Here is a 15216-nt window from a genome sequence, read left to right as displayed (position 1 = left end):
CGACAGACTGGTGACCTGTCCAGGGTGTACCCCGCCTCTCGCCCTATGACAGCTGGGATAGGCTCCAGCGACCCTGAAAAGGAGAAGCGGAAGCGAATGGATGGATGGATGGACAACCAGCTGGCACCCAGTTGCTTCCAGTTCCCTTGTGCTAAATGGGACTTTGTCAAGCTAAGTGTGTCAGGTGGTTTTTTGGTTGAGCTGATTTATAGTAAGTTTGCTCGCCTAACATTATCTCGATATTTAGTGTCCCTGTTTCGGTACATGCAAAACATACTAAAATACTAAAAATTAAATACTATGCTCTATCAGTTAATTCTCACAACCCTAATGAACATAAGGTGACAGTATACTCGGTATACTCAGTCTCGGTAAATCGATTGACTCAAACACACTGTCCTTTATTCTGTGCCTTTAAGCATTTTCTACCTACCGCGCACAGAGACACTATGACAGCTGCGTCTGGAGCATTTTGGGTTTCAGTGCCTTGCCCAAGGACACTTTGAATGTGCCAGGGATTGAACACACATTTCAATTGGGTTGAGAGGAGCCTTTTATCAGTGGCTGTCTTGGAACTCAACAGGCCTTTTTTTAATGAGGCTGCAACACTGACAGTAAAGATAAATGTAACATTTACCCCCTCATTATTCTCAACTGCCATCTGGCTCTTAAAACAAACAGTTTGATAAGCCAGTAAGTTTGCCTGCTGGTGACATTAGACATTAAATAAAGGTTCAGTGTATTGTACCTGTTGTTTCAATTGAAAGTGCTTTGTTCATTGAGTCAAGGGCATGCTAGTCAGCTAGATGTTTAAGTGCTGCAGGTGCATGTGGACCTGTGAACCTGCAAGGAACGAGAGCTATTGCTGTTTGCTAATCTTAGCCATACTGGTTTACAGAATGTGATTAATGGTTCGTAACGGCTAACAATAAATGTTTATATAGATAATGTGTGACATTTTCAGCTCTCTTTTCACAACACAGAACCAAATGAAATGTTTTACTTTAAGAGCTTAAGAAAATGTCTCGTGACTACAGATACAGTACTGGTGCATTGGTGACTTGCAGTATACATTTACAAGGTACTGGCTACATTTCTGTTTGTTTACTGTTTGATTAAGAAGGTGGGATTCAGTTGGCCATATCTTGGTATGTTTACACACACACTTCAAAGCAACGACTGCAAATAAAGCCTGGCTCCTTAGATTAGAGCTGCCCACAGTAATCCTGTTTACACCACTGGAAGTACGCTTGAGATTATCCAGAGAAAATTATGTTTCTACTAAATTAAAGGAAAAAAGCATGCTTTTGACAGCTTTGATGGTGCTCAGGGTGACAATAAATGTGAAATCTGGGTAATTGTTCTAGGCTGGAGTTGGATTTGCAGTTTGTGTGCCAAGATTTTTAGACTGGTGGAGTTAAGGATCATACATTCAAAAACACCTACACATACTGACACTGACCTTACTTATGTTCACTTAATGAAGACATCTGCTAGCAATACAGTTGTCCAGACTCACTAGCCAGTTAAGTGTGCATCTTGCTAGTGCTGGGTTGGACCCAGTTTTGCATTGAGAACCGTCTTAATGCTTCATAGCACAGATTCGACAAAGTGCTGAAAACACTCGTCAGAGATTTTGGTCCTTACAGACCTGAACAGCATCACACACTTGCTGCAGATTTGGAAAATCTCTTTTTCAGTCTATTCTCTGTAAATCATAGAGACGATTATACTGGAAAATCTGGGAGGACCAGCAGTTCCTGATATACTCGTTCAGAACACCCATGCCACATTCAAAGTCACTAAATCACTTTTCTTCCTCATTCTGATACTTAGTCTTGACCATACTTACATGCCTAAATGGATTGATTTCCTGCCATGTGAGTGGCTTTTTAGATATTGTGTTAACGACGCAAGTAACAAATTGCCTGGTTAGTGTTTTTAAAGGTATTTTTCCCAAAGGGCGGTGGGATCTATGATTGTTACTAGAATTTTCAATTTGTATTTTAAATACCGTTACAAATACAAAAAAATACAAACAATTATGTTATGCAAACAAAGTTTTTTGCAGCTGTTTAGCTAAAAATGCAGCAAAGGCGGTTTTTTTAAATAAACATTTCAAACTATTTACAGAACAATCAGCTGTTCTGCATCAAATTTGATGCCACACAAATTATTTGTGCCACTCCTAAAAAAAAATTTCTGTCCACTATGAGATAAAGGAGAACATCAGCCTGATACCTGCAGGCCTGACACCAGGAGATGTATCACTCCTGTAACACCTGTAACATTCAGCAGTCGCCTCATTGTTCTGACACACACAACAAAACTACTGACTACACACTAACTACACAAGATTTGCGCTAAACGTCGCAAATCTCTCACATCTCAAAACACCGCCGTCACTCCTAAAACTTCCCCCTTCCTAAACAATTGGTCATGTTGGCCATGTTGTCATATCATTTTTTGATTGGTCGACATGGTACATTTTTCGACCAATAGGAAAGGGTGGTTTTTTTTGGTTTTGGTTTTGCTCACAGGCTTTCGAGCGTTTTCCTTATAAAACGCAGTTTTTACCGTTTTTTCCCGCAGTAAATATAAACAACGATAGGATTCAGGAAGAAAACCAAACATTGCAGATATTTTTATCATAACTCTGGTTTTACGTGGCTTATCAACACAATTTAAAAACTGGTGTGAAGTCCACACTTGTTCCATCTGTCCTGCTCACGTCTCCAATGGTTGTACACGTTGTCATTAACATGGCTTCACTCCACATCAGCCACGCTGTCATAGCCTGTCAACGACGTTGATTAGCTGCGTATATACGAATGTGAATCGCATCATTGGATGGACTATGGGATAAGGTGGCATCATTCTAAACACATACGGGAGCAGCCAGTCACTCACTGACTAACACTGCAAAACAGAATTGTTAAAGTTTTAATTTTAATTTCAATTCAGGTTAGTTTTTTTTTTGTGCACAATGCAGATTTTCTGTGCGCAGAGACCGTGCCAGCAGTGCGCAATTGCGCACGCGCACAGCTTAGAGGGAACATTGGGTGCTGTGCTTCTGGTGACTGGCTCCATACTTTGCTGATCAAACAGAGTTGGTAAGATAGGCAGCCGCTGTTTCTCTCTAGTTGATGTTAGACTTTTCTCAGCTTCAGACTAGAGCCCTAGTTTCGCTGGACGATAAGTTATACTATTTTAACTCAAACACACAGCTTGATGCTGCTCCAGGTCAGTCGGATCCTGAGCTCAAACTGCCAGCTGGCATCCTGAAATATGTACAAAAGTGGTCGTGACACAGCTTCAACTTCTGGATCAAACCATGAAACTCTCCCTGCTGCTGGTTGCTCGTAAGAACTGGATGAACCCAGAATCTCCATTTCTTTCTTTTCTTGTTTAGAAACATCAGGAATAGCTCATCATCATTTGATGCTGACTTAATTTTTTCACAGTGTGTTTTTTGAGGAGAGATTTTCTGCAGAAGCGCTTTCAGTATACATACACGACAAGTTCATATCCAAGAAATTCTGAATTTTCTGTTGCTTTTTCACAGCGTTTTAGTTGCAGGACTGATAAGATTTGCTGCCTCATGGCAACCATAATGTTATTGTTTTATTATGAGCCATAGCCTTTAGCTTATGATAAGACACAGCACCGAGAAGGTGACATGAAAAGAATGCTATTTGATAAAGTTATTTTCAACTACTCATCCTTTGCAGGATGAGCTAGCTGACACCACTCTTCAGTACCTTGTGACTGTTGTGCAAATGCTAATAGTTGGGTGGCTAACACTGACGCGCACAGTGAGGCTAACATTTATGATAAGTGTTCAATACTTGAGGGGAGGAGCTGTGTGTCAACCGGAGTAGGCAAAGATGATTCTGTTGCCATTAGTACTGTTACAAATGAGTATCTAATCCCACAGTAATTTTTAATATTGATTAGTATCAATATTATAAGTTTTGTCTTATGTTATGTCCTCCAAGCAGAAGCAATACAAGAACGCAACACTAATGGCTAGAAAAGAAACTAAACTGTTTGCCTAATACAGACCAAGGGACAAAATATTCCCTGTGGTTTCATGTATGATGGGAAATAATAAACATGCACATTACGCAGAAGAAACAAAACAGCATACATCTGCAAACCACAGCTGTCGGATTTGCCTAAGAATTCTTATATTTTTTACTTCTTTTCTAGCGTCATCATTAGCTGACAGTTGTCTGTGCATAAACGGGTATAAACAGGAACATCTTAGAATTAAACCTGCACGATTTTATTTGCAGCAATTCTACAAATCTGCCTGTATGTTAGTGCTAGAATGCAGGAGAGAGAAATATATCAAAGATAACGTTCTGTGGACAGGATTAACTGAACATGACATCTGTTGAAGAACAGGTGGTGATTTTAAGTTGTAATTATTCCTCTAGCAGTTCTGAAAACCAGCTCACAGATGTACTACACAGTAAATTATTAAGCGCCCAGTTAGGCGAGGTAATATTAGATACCTCTGTTTTTTCATACCTTGACATTTTTCACTGAGGTGTATCGCAGCGTTTGTAAAAACGAAAAGAAAAAGAACAGAAAGGTGCAGAGCAGCTGGTGATGGAAGGCACTCATGCAATGAATGTGAACAAACAAACAAGTTAATGTCTGATTTAACTTTGCTTCCCTCACTACAAACTAGAAACACTCATTTGGATGCCTGTAGTCCATGTTGTCTTGACAGCTGTCCACCCTTCTGGGCTAATAAAAGCATTAGGATACTAGCTACAGTGGTTTCTTTGTACTAGACCAGTTGGTTAGTCTAACGTATTGTTTAAGTAAGTATTATGTAGGGAATCCTAACCTTATTCCACAGATTCCTACAGGACGACTTGATGACATTACTGAGTCCACTGCAGCAGCAAAGGGTTACTCTCTTTAACTAGAGGCGATGCTCATGTTATCAGTTATCAGTGGGACTAAACCCACAACATTTGCAAACAGTTCTCTAGTTCGACATTGTTTTCTACTTCTTGTCTCCATCTTTCAAAGCTCACTGAAATTAACTGGCTGTTTACTACTACATATCACATATGGTATCTTCATGCAGTGCATAGGGTCACACGACTGAATTCAGAGACATTATAGAAGAGGGACATGGCACTCAAATACAAATGAATAAAAATATATATGCAAATGACACAATGGGAAAGATGGTGTGCACCTGTTCATCTATTCATAACAAATGGAGGGTGCTACGTTACTGTAGTAAAATGTTGAGCATTTACTTTTATTTGGGTCATTTATATCATCCATCCATCCATTCGCTTCCACTCATCCTTTTCAGGGGGCGCTGGAGCCTATCCCAGCTGTCATAGGGCAAGAGGCAGGGTACACCCTGGACAGGTTGTCAGTCTGTCATAGGGCCAACACACAGAGACAGACAACCATTCGCACTCACATTCACTCCCGCATTCACACCTATGGGCAATTTGGATTAATCAATTAACCTAGCCCCACAAACCCCTACATTTATATCTGCAGAAATTAAAAAAAAAAAAAATAGAAAAAAACAGAAAATAACCAAGAGGGTGTAAGTTGAAGCTACAGCTTATATAACACCAACCTGATGCAAGAAACTCAACGTATAAGGAAAATTAGAACAGTGACAGTTTTAATCTCCCACTTAAAAAAGGAATCACGACAGAGAAGAAAAAGAAAGAAAAGGTAGACCGTTCACGTCAAACCCAGCTATAGATGAACTCTTTGTATACAGAGCGTCTTCACACTGAATATTTAACACAGTACTGAATAATTACGTTCAGTTCTTTTCATGTCACCTTCTCGGTGTCAGGCTTGTCGCGACATGCGCTGCTTGCACTGTGGCGACTGCACCCTGCCGCTAATTTTACAACGTCCAATAGTCATTTGGACCTGCTTCGTTCTGTCCACACTCTCAGATGGAATGTGTATCTAACACCCATCTACAGTGTGTGTGTGGGATGGAATATGAATAACCCATGAGGCTGCTCTCTCCCCCTCTAGATGTCAATCCCTGTAATAGGGCCAAGCTCTAATAGCCTCCTATTGATTTGCTGAGAGCCGATGAGGGCGCCTCTGAACACTTGTTTCTACCTTCTCCCTTAACACCTCCCTTGACTCTGATAGCAGGGAACCAAACACCAAAGGCGCAGGAAGAATAGTGTGAAGGACACATATTCTCACACACATACAATGGCAGTGAAGAACACCCTGGGTAGGATAAGGGAACTGAGGCTAAGGTAACAATTTGAGTGTAGGTTTAAAAAATGAAAGGTACACTGTTTCAGACTGCTACCTAGCTGTTTGTGCTACAGCTGCAAGGAAAGAAATCGACCAAAGCTTAGCACGCTCAGCATGTTTCTGATGGGCTCGGATTATATTCTGAAATCGTTTCACAGTGTGATCAAACCAGCCTGAAGCCAGTCACTCAAGTCTGATACCCAGAGAGCAGTCCTTGCTGAAGATAAACAGCTTGGTGATTTTCTTATTTTCTGAGATTTATTAAAATGTGAACATAGATTTTAATGACATGAGGTTAAAATTTTGGGTTGTCTGTCTATTCAGTTTGTGGAAATGTTGAGTTCTCCTCAAGCTGGCACTAAAGAAAATTGTGTGAATCTTCAGCACCAGCGTAAGCTTTCACCACTTCCAAAAAAGGGGTTGTCTCCTCTCCACCACCTTTAAAGGGCTTTGATTCCGTAAATGCACCTCAAGGAGAGAGGTGGCTTATGGAAGACCTTACGAGTGAAGTAACACCAGTTTGTTCTAGCCTTTTTTATTAATTACTGTGAGATGCAAATTTGTCTCAGTACAGCAATCTAACCTCTTTACCAGCACTGAACTGCAGAGTATTTTCCTCCAACAGAAGGAGACATTTTGCAATAGAGATCCAATATCTGATTTACCAATTGACGACTTAGATCTAAACTTTAAATTTTCAGTTACTGCCTTTATGCTTGCTCCTTTTCTGTAGTGCTAGCTAGATGCTAACTTAGCCTTACTTACCATAACTTATGAACATTTGCACTCATTCCAGTGTCGTGCCAATTTAAAAAAAATATTATATGGTTTTGCGGCTTTCATCTTATTCATCTCTGAAATAATAATTCTCCCTAAATATACTGAACAAGTCTGTTTTGAAAATGTTATAATAATGATGGGTTGGATTTATATAGCGCTTTTCAAGGCACCTAAAGTGCTTTACAATGCCACTATTCATTCACACACTGGTGGAGGCAAGCTACGGTTGTAGCCACAGCTGCCCTGGGGCAGACTGACAGAAGCGAGGCTGCCATATCGCGCCATCGACCCCTCTGGCCATCACCAGTAGGCGGTAGGGTAAAGTGTCTTGCCCAAGGACACAACGACCAGGACAGAGAGCCCGGGGATCGAACCAGCGACCTTCCGGTTACAGATACGCTTCCCAACCCCCTGAGCCACGGTCGCCCATGGTTACTTGTTAAGAGTAGAAAGTATAAAGATAGTGTAGAAAAAAGTCAAAAAAAATAAATATTCAAGGTATGTGTACTTCCCACCTCTGGTGATGTATAAACTTCACTGTGTTTTTATTGTAGTGTTATTGGTGTGACTCAGATAATGTTATAGGACACTTACATATATTATTTGTATATCGTTCGTATGGTATTTTGGTACCTGTAGTTCATTTACTCTTGTCCGAATCAGTTGATGAGTTTGTAAACTTGTCAGCTTGTTTGTAACTTGTTTTCACACAGAGTTTGTTTTCACATAAACTCCGAGCGAACCAAAATATGTTCAGTCCGCTCAATGGCCAGATGTGTCTGGTAGTTGGTTCAAATTGAGGTCGGATAATGTTCATAACAGAAACGAACCGATCTGGAGTTTGTTTGGAGCTTACAGCAGCACCTCCTCCCAGGGGTCTTGGTGCGTTTGTTTTGGTCTGCACCCAAGTGTAATTACTGTGTTCACACCCGCACATATTAATCACAGCAAGGGGGGAAGACCAGAATTCGATTTAAATGGGCTAAACGGGGGTTTGACAACACCCTCAAAAATCTAATAGACAGTATTTAATAAGTGTAAACGAAGAAATCATAATAACCCCATGCAAGAGATAATGAACACATTTAAGAATAATGGTCTCTTTTAGTTTTTAGGCCATAACAGCAATAGCTCTTTAACAGGTGGGTACAAATGCCTTCCAGGTGAAGTTTATCAGGTCGACCAACTGAGAAGAGACCCTGTGACAGACCCAGGACATGTTGGAGAGGCTATGCGTCTACTGGGGGCTACCAGGAGAGGGATGTAGCTCTGCTTATACTCCTACCCCATGATGAGTAATGCAGAAAAAAGTAATACCCACCTTGAGACATTTTCTTTTTCAATCCAAACCTTCAGACTACTCATTCCCCAGTCTGGAAATCTTGATGCAACTTTTATCACACTAGGTTCCCCTTTGATTCTTAAGATACAACTAGTTATTCAAAATGCATTTCCTGGCCTTCACTCTATCACATTTGAATTTGTTATTTACAATCCAATATAACTTTCATGGTGTCTAATCTGTTCTCTGCTCTGAGTGACTGATGATGCATGTAACAGCATTATGCATAGCCTTTTTTTCAATTAGCAATTATAAACCTGTGCAGTCATTTTAAGAACAAATGATATGGTAATTCATGCGCATAGATTTCCTCATCCATTTTTTACTACAATGACCCCAATGCACTGCGCAAATGTGCTCGATAAGTTTCATAGCAGTTGAGCATGTAATAGGCAGAAAGCTGGCTTTAAAATAATCTTAGTGCTAATTTTCCTCCTCTGCATATACTTTATTTGCAAAGTACTTTGTTACAAATACATTACTGAGCAATATAATCAAGATTTCTCTCTAGTAAGACTCAGCCTGTGGATGAAGTCCACCATCTGGAGCAGCAGTTGGCTGTAGTCCCTCTTGACTGCAGCACTTGTGATCTTGGCATAATGGTGCATGAAACAGTTCTCCACCTGTTGCAGGTTCCAGTTAGAGTGGCCCTCCAGCTGTCAACAGCTGCAGTACAAGAACTGTGGAGCTGGAGTTTATCTCACAGCTGGTTAGCTGGTTAGACTCAAGCTAGCACAAAGTGAGAGACTATTAACACTGAACAGAGCTTAAGAGCAGAAGCCACTAACAGGGAAGCCTGATGACCACCGCAGGGGTGAAGATGAGCTGGTGAAACCCACCGTTGTCAACTCCAAAAAAAAACATGGCAACAAAAAAATAGAAAACACCCTTGCCTTGACACAACCACAATGGCTGCACCCTGCAAACGGACCACTAAAAAACCGCTGTGATTCCTGGACAGACCTCTTTTCATTATATATGAGGCGAACCTAGACAATCTTAGGAAGGTGGTTTTAATGTTATGCTTGTACATTGTATCTCCACAGGGTGCCAAATAGTAAATAGCATAGAAGAAATACATATATTGAAATTATTTTTGAAAAGCAGTCTGCTCCCTGGGATTCTGCTTTGAAACATTTTGATTGTGTGCAAAAAATGCTAAGCGCTCTCCTGATAATTTAGCATTCATATTTTTGCCATCCAGCCTATCTGAAAAACTATTAGATGGACTTCCATGAGATTCGGTTTCTTAGTGTTTCGACCATATTCAATTCAATTCAATTTTATTTATATAGCGCCAAATCACAACAACAGTCACCTCAAGGTGCTTTATATTGCAAGGTACACCCTGCAATAATACATACAGAGAAAAACCCAACAGCCATATGACCCCCTATGAGCAAGCACTTTTGCAACAGTGGGAAGGAAAAACTCCCTTTTAACAGGAAGAAACCTCCGGCAGAACCAGGCTCAGGGAGGGGCGGGGCCATCTGCTGCGACCGGCTGAGGTGAGGGAAGGAAGACAGCATAGAATATGCACAGAATTATGAAGTCTGCTTAGTATTAATATGTAGTTGGAGTTGTGAAACCATAATAAGTGGATTGAAAGCAGAGGAAAGAACAACACCTACACAAAGTCTGATTTCATTAGAGTGAAAAAAGTAAGGAGCAATACACGCTGCCCACACTGAGACTGAACGCTGAAAAGTTGAAAGAAGAAAGATAGACATGGCACCAGAGGAAAGTGTTAATGGGGATAAATGGAAAATAAGGTCTGATTGCCATGTTAAATAGGTTGCTGAACACGTGATAATGCAGTGTATTACTCTGTTCCAAATGGACACACGCAGTGGAAAAATAGATTTGAGTAAATCATACTCCCCAGATGCACTTTACAATTTGTTCCACTTTAATATTGTGTTGACTCTGACCGCAGAAAGCTGTCTCACTCTGAGGCTTGCTGGTGTTCAGTGGCAGTGTAAGTCAATATTGGCTTAGTCTCCACAAAGCTGCTGGACTGTGCTCAAAATCACTATATTCCAGTGTGGGAGTGAAATGTGGCAACGGGGTGAGAAGTCTCCTCAAAGAAGCACACAAGTGAGAAGAAACAGCAGAGGTGCATCTTTAGTACACAACAAAACACACAATCACCTCTCACACATTCTCACCTACTGTTGACTTGAGGGCAATAGGGTCATGTGAGTCATACACCCTTGAACACGTACACAAACCTTCCTTACTACATATACACACAAACCCTTGCAGTTGACCTGAAGGCAGATCTCATCAAGGTTGTATCTGTTTGTTTCTCACTCTGTCAGTCTCTGCCTTCAACACCAGGGAGTAAATTACACTCTTACACTGAGCTTTCTGTCATATTGTTAATCATTTTACCAGCTGCAGAATGGGAGAGTTGACTACAGGTTCTCATTTTTGAAATCTAAAAGCCCAAAATTGCAGTAACATTCATGCCCATGATGAGTGGATGTAAACTACTGACCACAACTATGTAGTGGGGTTGGAGGTTCAGTCCTTAATCTCTCTGCGTGGTCAGATGTTCTTAGTAAAGACACTGAATCCCCCAAGGTTGCAACTGATAGCAGCCACTGTGGAAGGGAGCTCCACAGCCACTGGTGTGTTTGAATGTGTAAATGAGAAACACACTCTAAAGCACTTATCTGGCCAAGATTAAAAGGCGTTAAAGTCCACATTATTTAAAATTTCATGAAGGATGTCATCCCTGATCTTGCTAGGCTTAGATTACAGGAAGTAAAAGAGACTTGGCAGCAGGTAAAAAATAGCCAAGAGAACCTTTTGTTCCATGGAAAGTTCCATGATCACTTGAGTAAATTGCCCAGTTACCTCAGCTATTTGAGTTAAATATAGGACTTAGAATATCAGGTCACAGGCAGTTCTCACAGTAGTTGCACCGTTTTTTCACACTGAAATGTAAAAGCTGTGTTCAAATACTTTGCTGCATAGAAATAGAATGAACTTCAAAATATATGAAACCACATTCTCTCGTTTCACTAGAACATTAAAAGGTTCTATTAATTCATCTGCAGTCGCACTTGTACATGCTTTCATTTTTCAATATGTATGGTTTCAATGACTATATCTTATATACAACTGTGCACAGACGTGCTTGTTTGGAGTGCAGTCCTGTCCTGTATACATGTAACATGACGTTATCTGCAACTATTCTTTTTCAGTTGTGTTAAATCCATTGTCTGAAGTCAACACAACAGAAGTATAATACCAAACACTGGCCTGGTATGTCAGTAGAATTTAAATTCACTTAAACAGCTGTCACATTAGGTTGGACATTTCCCAAATATCAGGCATAGTCTGAGTTGTTCATAACACCAAATGTGTTCGCATACTCAGTGATCGCTGCCAAAAAATATGCAGTGTAGAATATTCATGTCTCATAACCAAAGCTATGAATTTCACTTTTAGCCCTAATCAGTACTTCTCTTGTTTTGAACACAGATACTAAATGTGAGTCTATTTTTTTTTTAACTCCATGAGATTATCTGTCAGGCCAGAAGCCAGAAGCAGATAAGTGACTGGGGTGATGAGCAAGCAGGACTAACCCAAAGCTCCATGTCTTTTCCTTTGTAAGCATTGATCTTTATTCCAAATCATTTGGCCAAAAACAGTAAGATGTAAAATAACAGACTATAAGGAGAGCAGAATGAAGTCAGAGATTCTTCTTTTATATGCGTTATTTGAACTTTTTTTTTTTGCTCTCATACTGTTTAGAGATCTACTCCATAGTAATCATAGTACCAAACAGAGATGGGCAGTAACGCGTTACTGTAATCTGATTACTTTTTTCAAGTAACGCGTAAAGTAAGGGATTACTATTGCAAAAACGGTAATTAGATTACCGTTACTTTCCCGTAGGAACGCTGCGTTACTGCGTTACTAAAACTGTGATTTATTTTGCGAGAATGTCTCATGACAGTGACGTAAGCGAGTGCGACGTATGTGACAACAGCTGTGTGCAGATCAACAATGGATCATATATCGAGTGCGGGAGAGAGTATGACCGTGCAGCGTTTAAAGCGTGGAAGTACTGACCTTACTTTGAGTTTGATTCCATAAAAAGTGACAAAAACATTAGCGTCCATTAGCATTGTGCGTGGGAAGAAAACTTCTTTTTACAGCGAAAAAACCCCTAAACTTCCAACAAGCACCGAGTGCGCAACGACGTAATGGGAAATTCACAGAGAAACTCGCGGATTCTTCAACTGACCGCTGCGGCACACCTGCACCAGGGTAAACCTCCACCTACCCTGCTCCTGCTATACAGGTGAAAATAGAGCAAAAGGACCGCTAGTCTTTGATTTTATTTATTTTCTGCTGTGTTTTACTTGCATCTATTTGAAAGAGTGAGTGTAAACACACAAAAAAAATATTTTATGTGCTGGAATGTGCAGAAAATAGGTTTGAATATTAAACAAATTTCTTCCAGTCAGAGAATGTTGCATATAATTAAATTTTTGCTTGATGCATAAAGTTAAAAGATTAAAACTAATAAAACAAGTTTTAAAAAGAGACTTTTCCATTTGATTACATTTTGTATGATGGATTATGCAGAAAAAGCAGAATTGGGCTGAAAGATCTATTGCTTTATCACCTATTCAGGTTGTAAATCGTGTTTTTAAAAAGTAACTAAGTAACTAAGTAATTAATTACTTTTGAAAATAAGTAATCAGTAAAGTAACGGGATTACTTTTTGGGGGAAGTAATCAGTAATTAGTTACTGATTACTTTTTTCAAGTAACTTGACCAACACTGGTACCAAATGCTTTGGGCTTTTAATAAAGATTTTAGTACTGGTTTGGTTTTATTACTGGTTACTTCCTCCCTACCATTGCTAGATGTTGCTCATAGGGTCTATATCTTACAGTATAAAGTGACCTGAGAAAGCTGTTGTTCGATACCGGTGCTGTAACTAAATTGGACTGAAAAATAATTCTTAACAAATTAGTAAACATTGTAATTTCAATTGTTTGTAACCAGTAAATAACTGTTAGCAGAGTTTTATTCACTATCAATTAATAATCATTCAATTGTGTTACATTAAATCTGATATTGATAATTCTACAGCTAAAGCCTCCACTCAGTGTTGATTTACTGTGTCATAAATAAATATGTATTTGTTTTAAATCATATTTTATTTGATAAATTACAATTAAAAGATCAAAGTGGAAATTTGCATGTATTACACAGTGCCCTTGTATTAATTCCTGAATTACAAATCACTTGTCTTGAATCACTGCAATATTTAATATGTTTAAATATTAAATATTATTCTATATAGTTTTCATCCTAAAAAAAACTATATTAGTGCGACTGTTTGTATTTCTGTCTTAGCCAAGCTTCATTATTGCAGCACTAAGTCTGAGGGGCACTCTTGGAGCAACTATTTTAGAAACGTGCTTCCTTTGCATACACTCGACCTTTCTACTGAGTATCACAAAGTGCAGCCTGGTAGCTTTTGCACAAACATGTTGACAGACAAACAGAAAGGCAAACAAATGCCCCTGAAAACTTTCTGCCGATGCATGTCCGCATAACAGCAGTTTGAGAATTCTTGCATTGCTAACTTTCTGCTAATTTACAGATCAAGGCTCTGCAGCAGAGGTCAGTTAGTAACCTCTAGGTCAATTATTATCATTGCATGTTCTTTGTTTTGCAGGTAAACGACCGGCTGGACAGGTACTGCTGTGGATTCATACCTGATCCCGCAGAACTCTGCGTGGAGAACCGGCTTTATGGAAAGTGTGCCAACACCAAAGACCTGCTGCTGGTTCACATCCTGGTACGTATCACAGCCTGCCATAATGCTTTTTCATCCTGTCTAGTCGCTGCAGACAGTAGACCCTTACGTTTCCTCTTTGTTCCATTATCAAAGTAATTTATGTCCCGAGACACTACAAGGCAAACATTAATCAGTTATCTTCAGTCAGCAGACCACTTCACTGGTCACTGTTTGATGGATGTGATAGCAAACAATGCTTTTCTCTTGCCATTCTAAATTGTTATATTGTTATAATCAAAAAAATATTTAAGTGTCGGTTTTCTGTTGTTGCCAGATCATTATTCATTATATCAGTGGGAATGTACTGAATAAAAACCACCTTGGCTCCCCAGTTTTCGTTACACAACAATTTGTTGCTGTCATTCTTCCGTGGAAAGACAATGGTTCTATATTTAAATGATACAGCAGGAGTGGATATTAAACTCTCCGAGTGTTGATGTATGTGTATTCACAGACAGAAAATGAGTTCAGAGCCTGGCAGATGTTACCGAGCTGGAGCTGATTATGCTGCATGTGCTTCATATTGTTTATAAGAATAGATAAAAGCTCACAGCATTTCCTGCAGGAAACAAGCTCTGCAGAGAGAGTCTTGACACATCTTAGCAGCACAAAAGAAGCAACGTTAGGTACATTGGAACTTCACAGAAATTTAGACTCTTGAACAATATAAAGACAATAAAAACACCATGACGGCCCGTCAGTCCAAGTTAGTCCAGGTGTGTTGTTTTTGTACAAGCAGTCGGGTTGTGTGCTTTTGTGCTTTCTCTGGGTTAGCTGAACATCTTTGCACGCTCCGAGTGACACACAGCAGTCTGTTTCTAACATCTGTTTGTTTGTATGTCTGATACAGTGGAGGGGTTTCTGGGCTGCATGTTCTCAAGTTGCAGTCAGACAGTTCTGTGACATAAAAAAGGGAAACATACCACGTTTGTATTTGGCCAGTCTCCCTTTTTTATGAACCCTTGGGCAGCACTGTTGATAT

At 39.8% G+C, this 15216-nt stretch overlaps 1 protein-coding gene across 5 annotated transcripts in view; it reads left to right on the top strand.

Moving 5' to 3' along the window:
• gask1a (golgi associated kinase 1A) overlaps window positions 1-15216 on the top strand; it is a 77590-nt gene that overhangs the window by 50201 nt on the left and 12173 nt on the right. For all 5 annotated transcript variants that reach the window (XM_026185008.1, XM_026185007.1, XM_026185006.1 and 2 more), the window contains exon 4: window positions 14112-14234. In XM_026185008.1, coding sequence (XP_026040793.1) covers window positions 14112-14234 — 123 coding nt within the window. The remainder of the gene's footprint in view (window positions 1-14111; window positions 14235-15216) is intronic.

Source organism: Astatotilapia calliptera, chromosome 11, assembly GCF_900246225.1.
Source record: "Astatotilapia calliptera chromosome 11, fAstCal1.2, whole genome shotgun sequence".
NCBI lineage: Eukaryota > Metazoa > Chordata > Actinopteri > Cichliformes > Cichlidae > Astatotilapia > Astatotilapia calliptera.
This window is presented reverse-complemented; position numbering and strand designations above follow the sequence as displayed.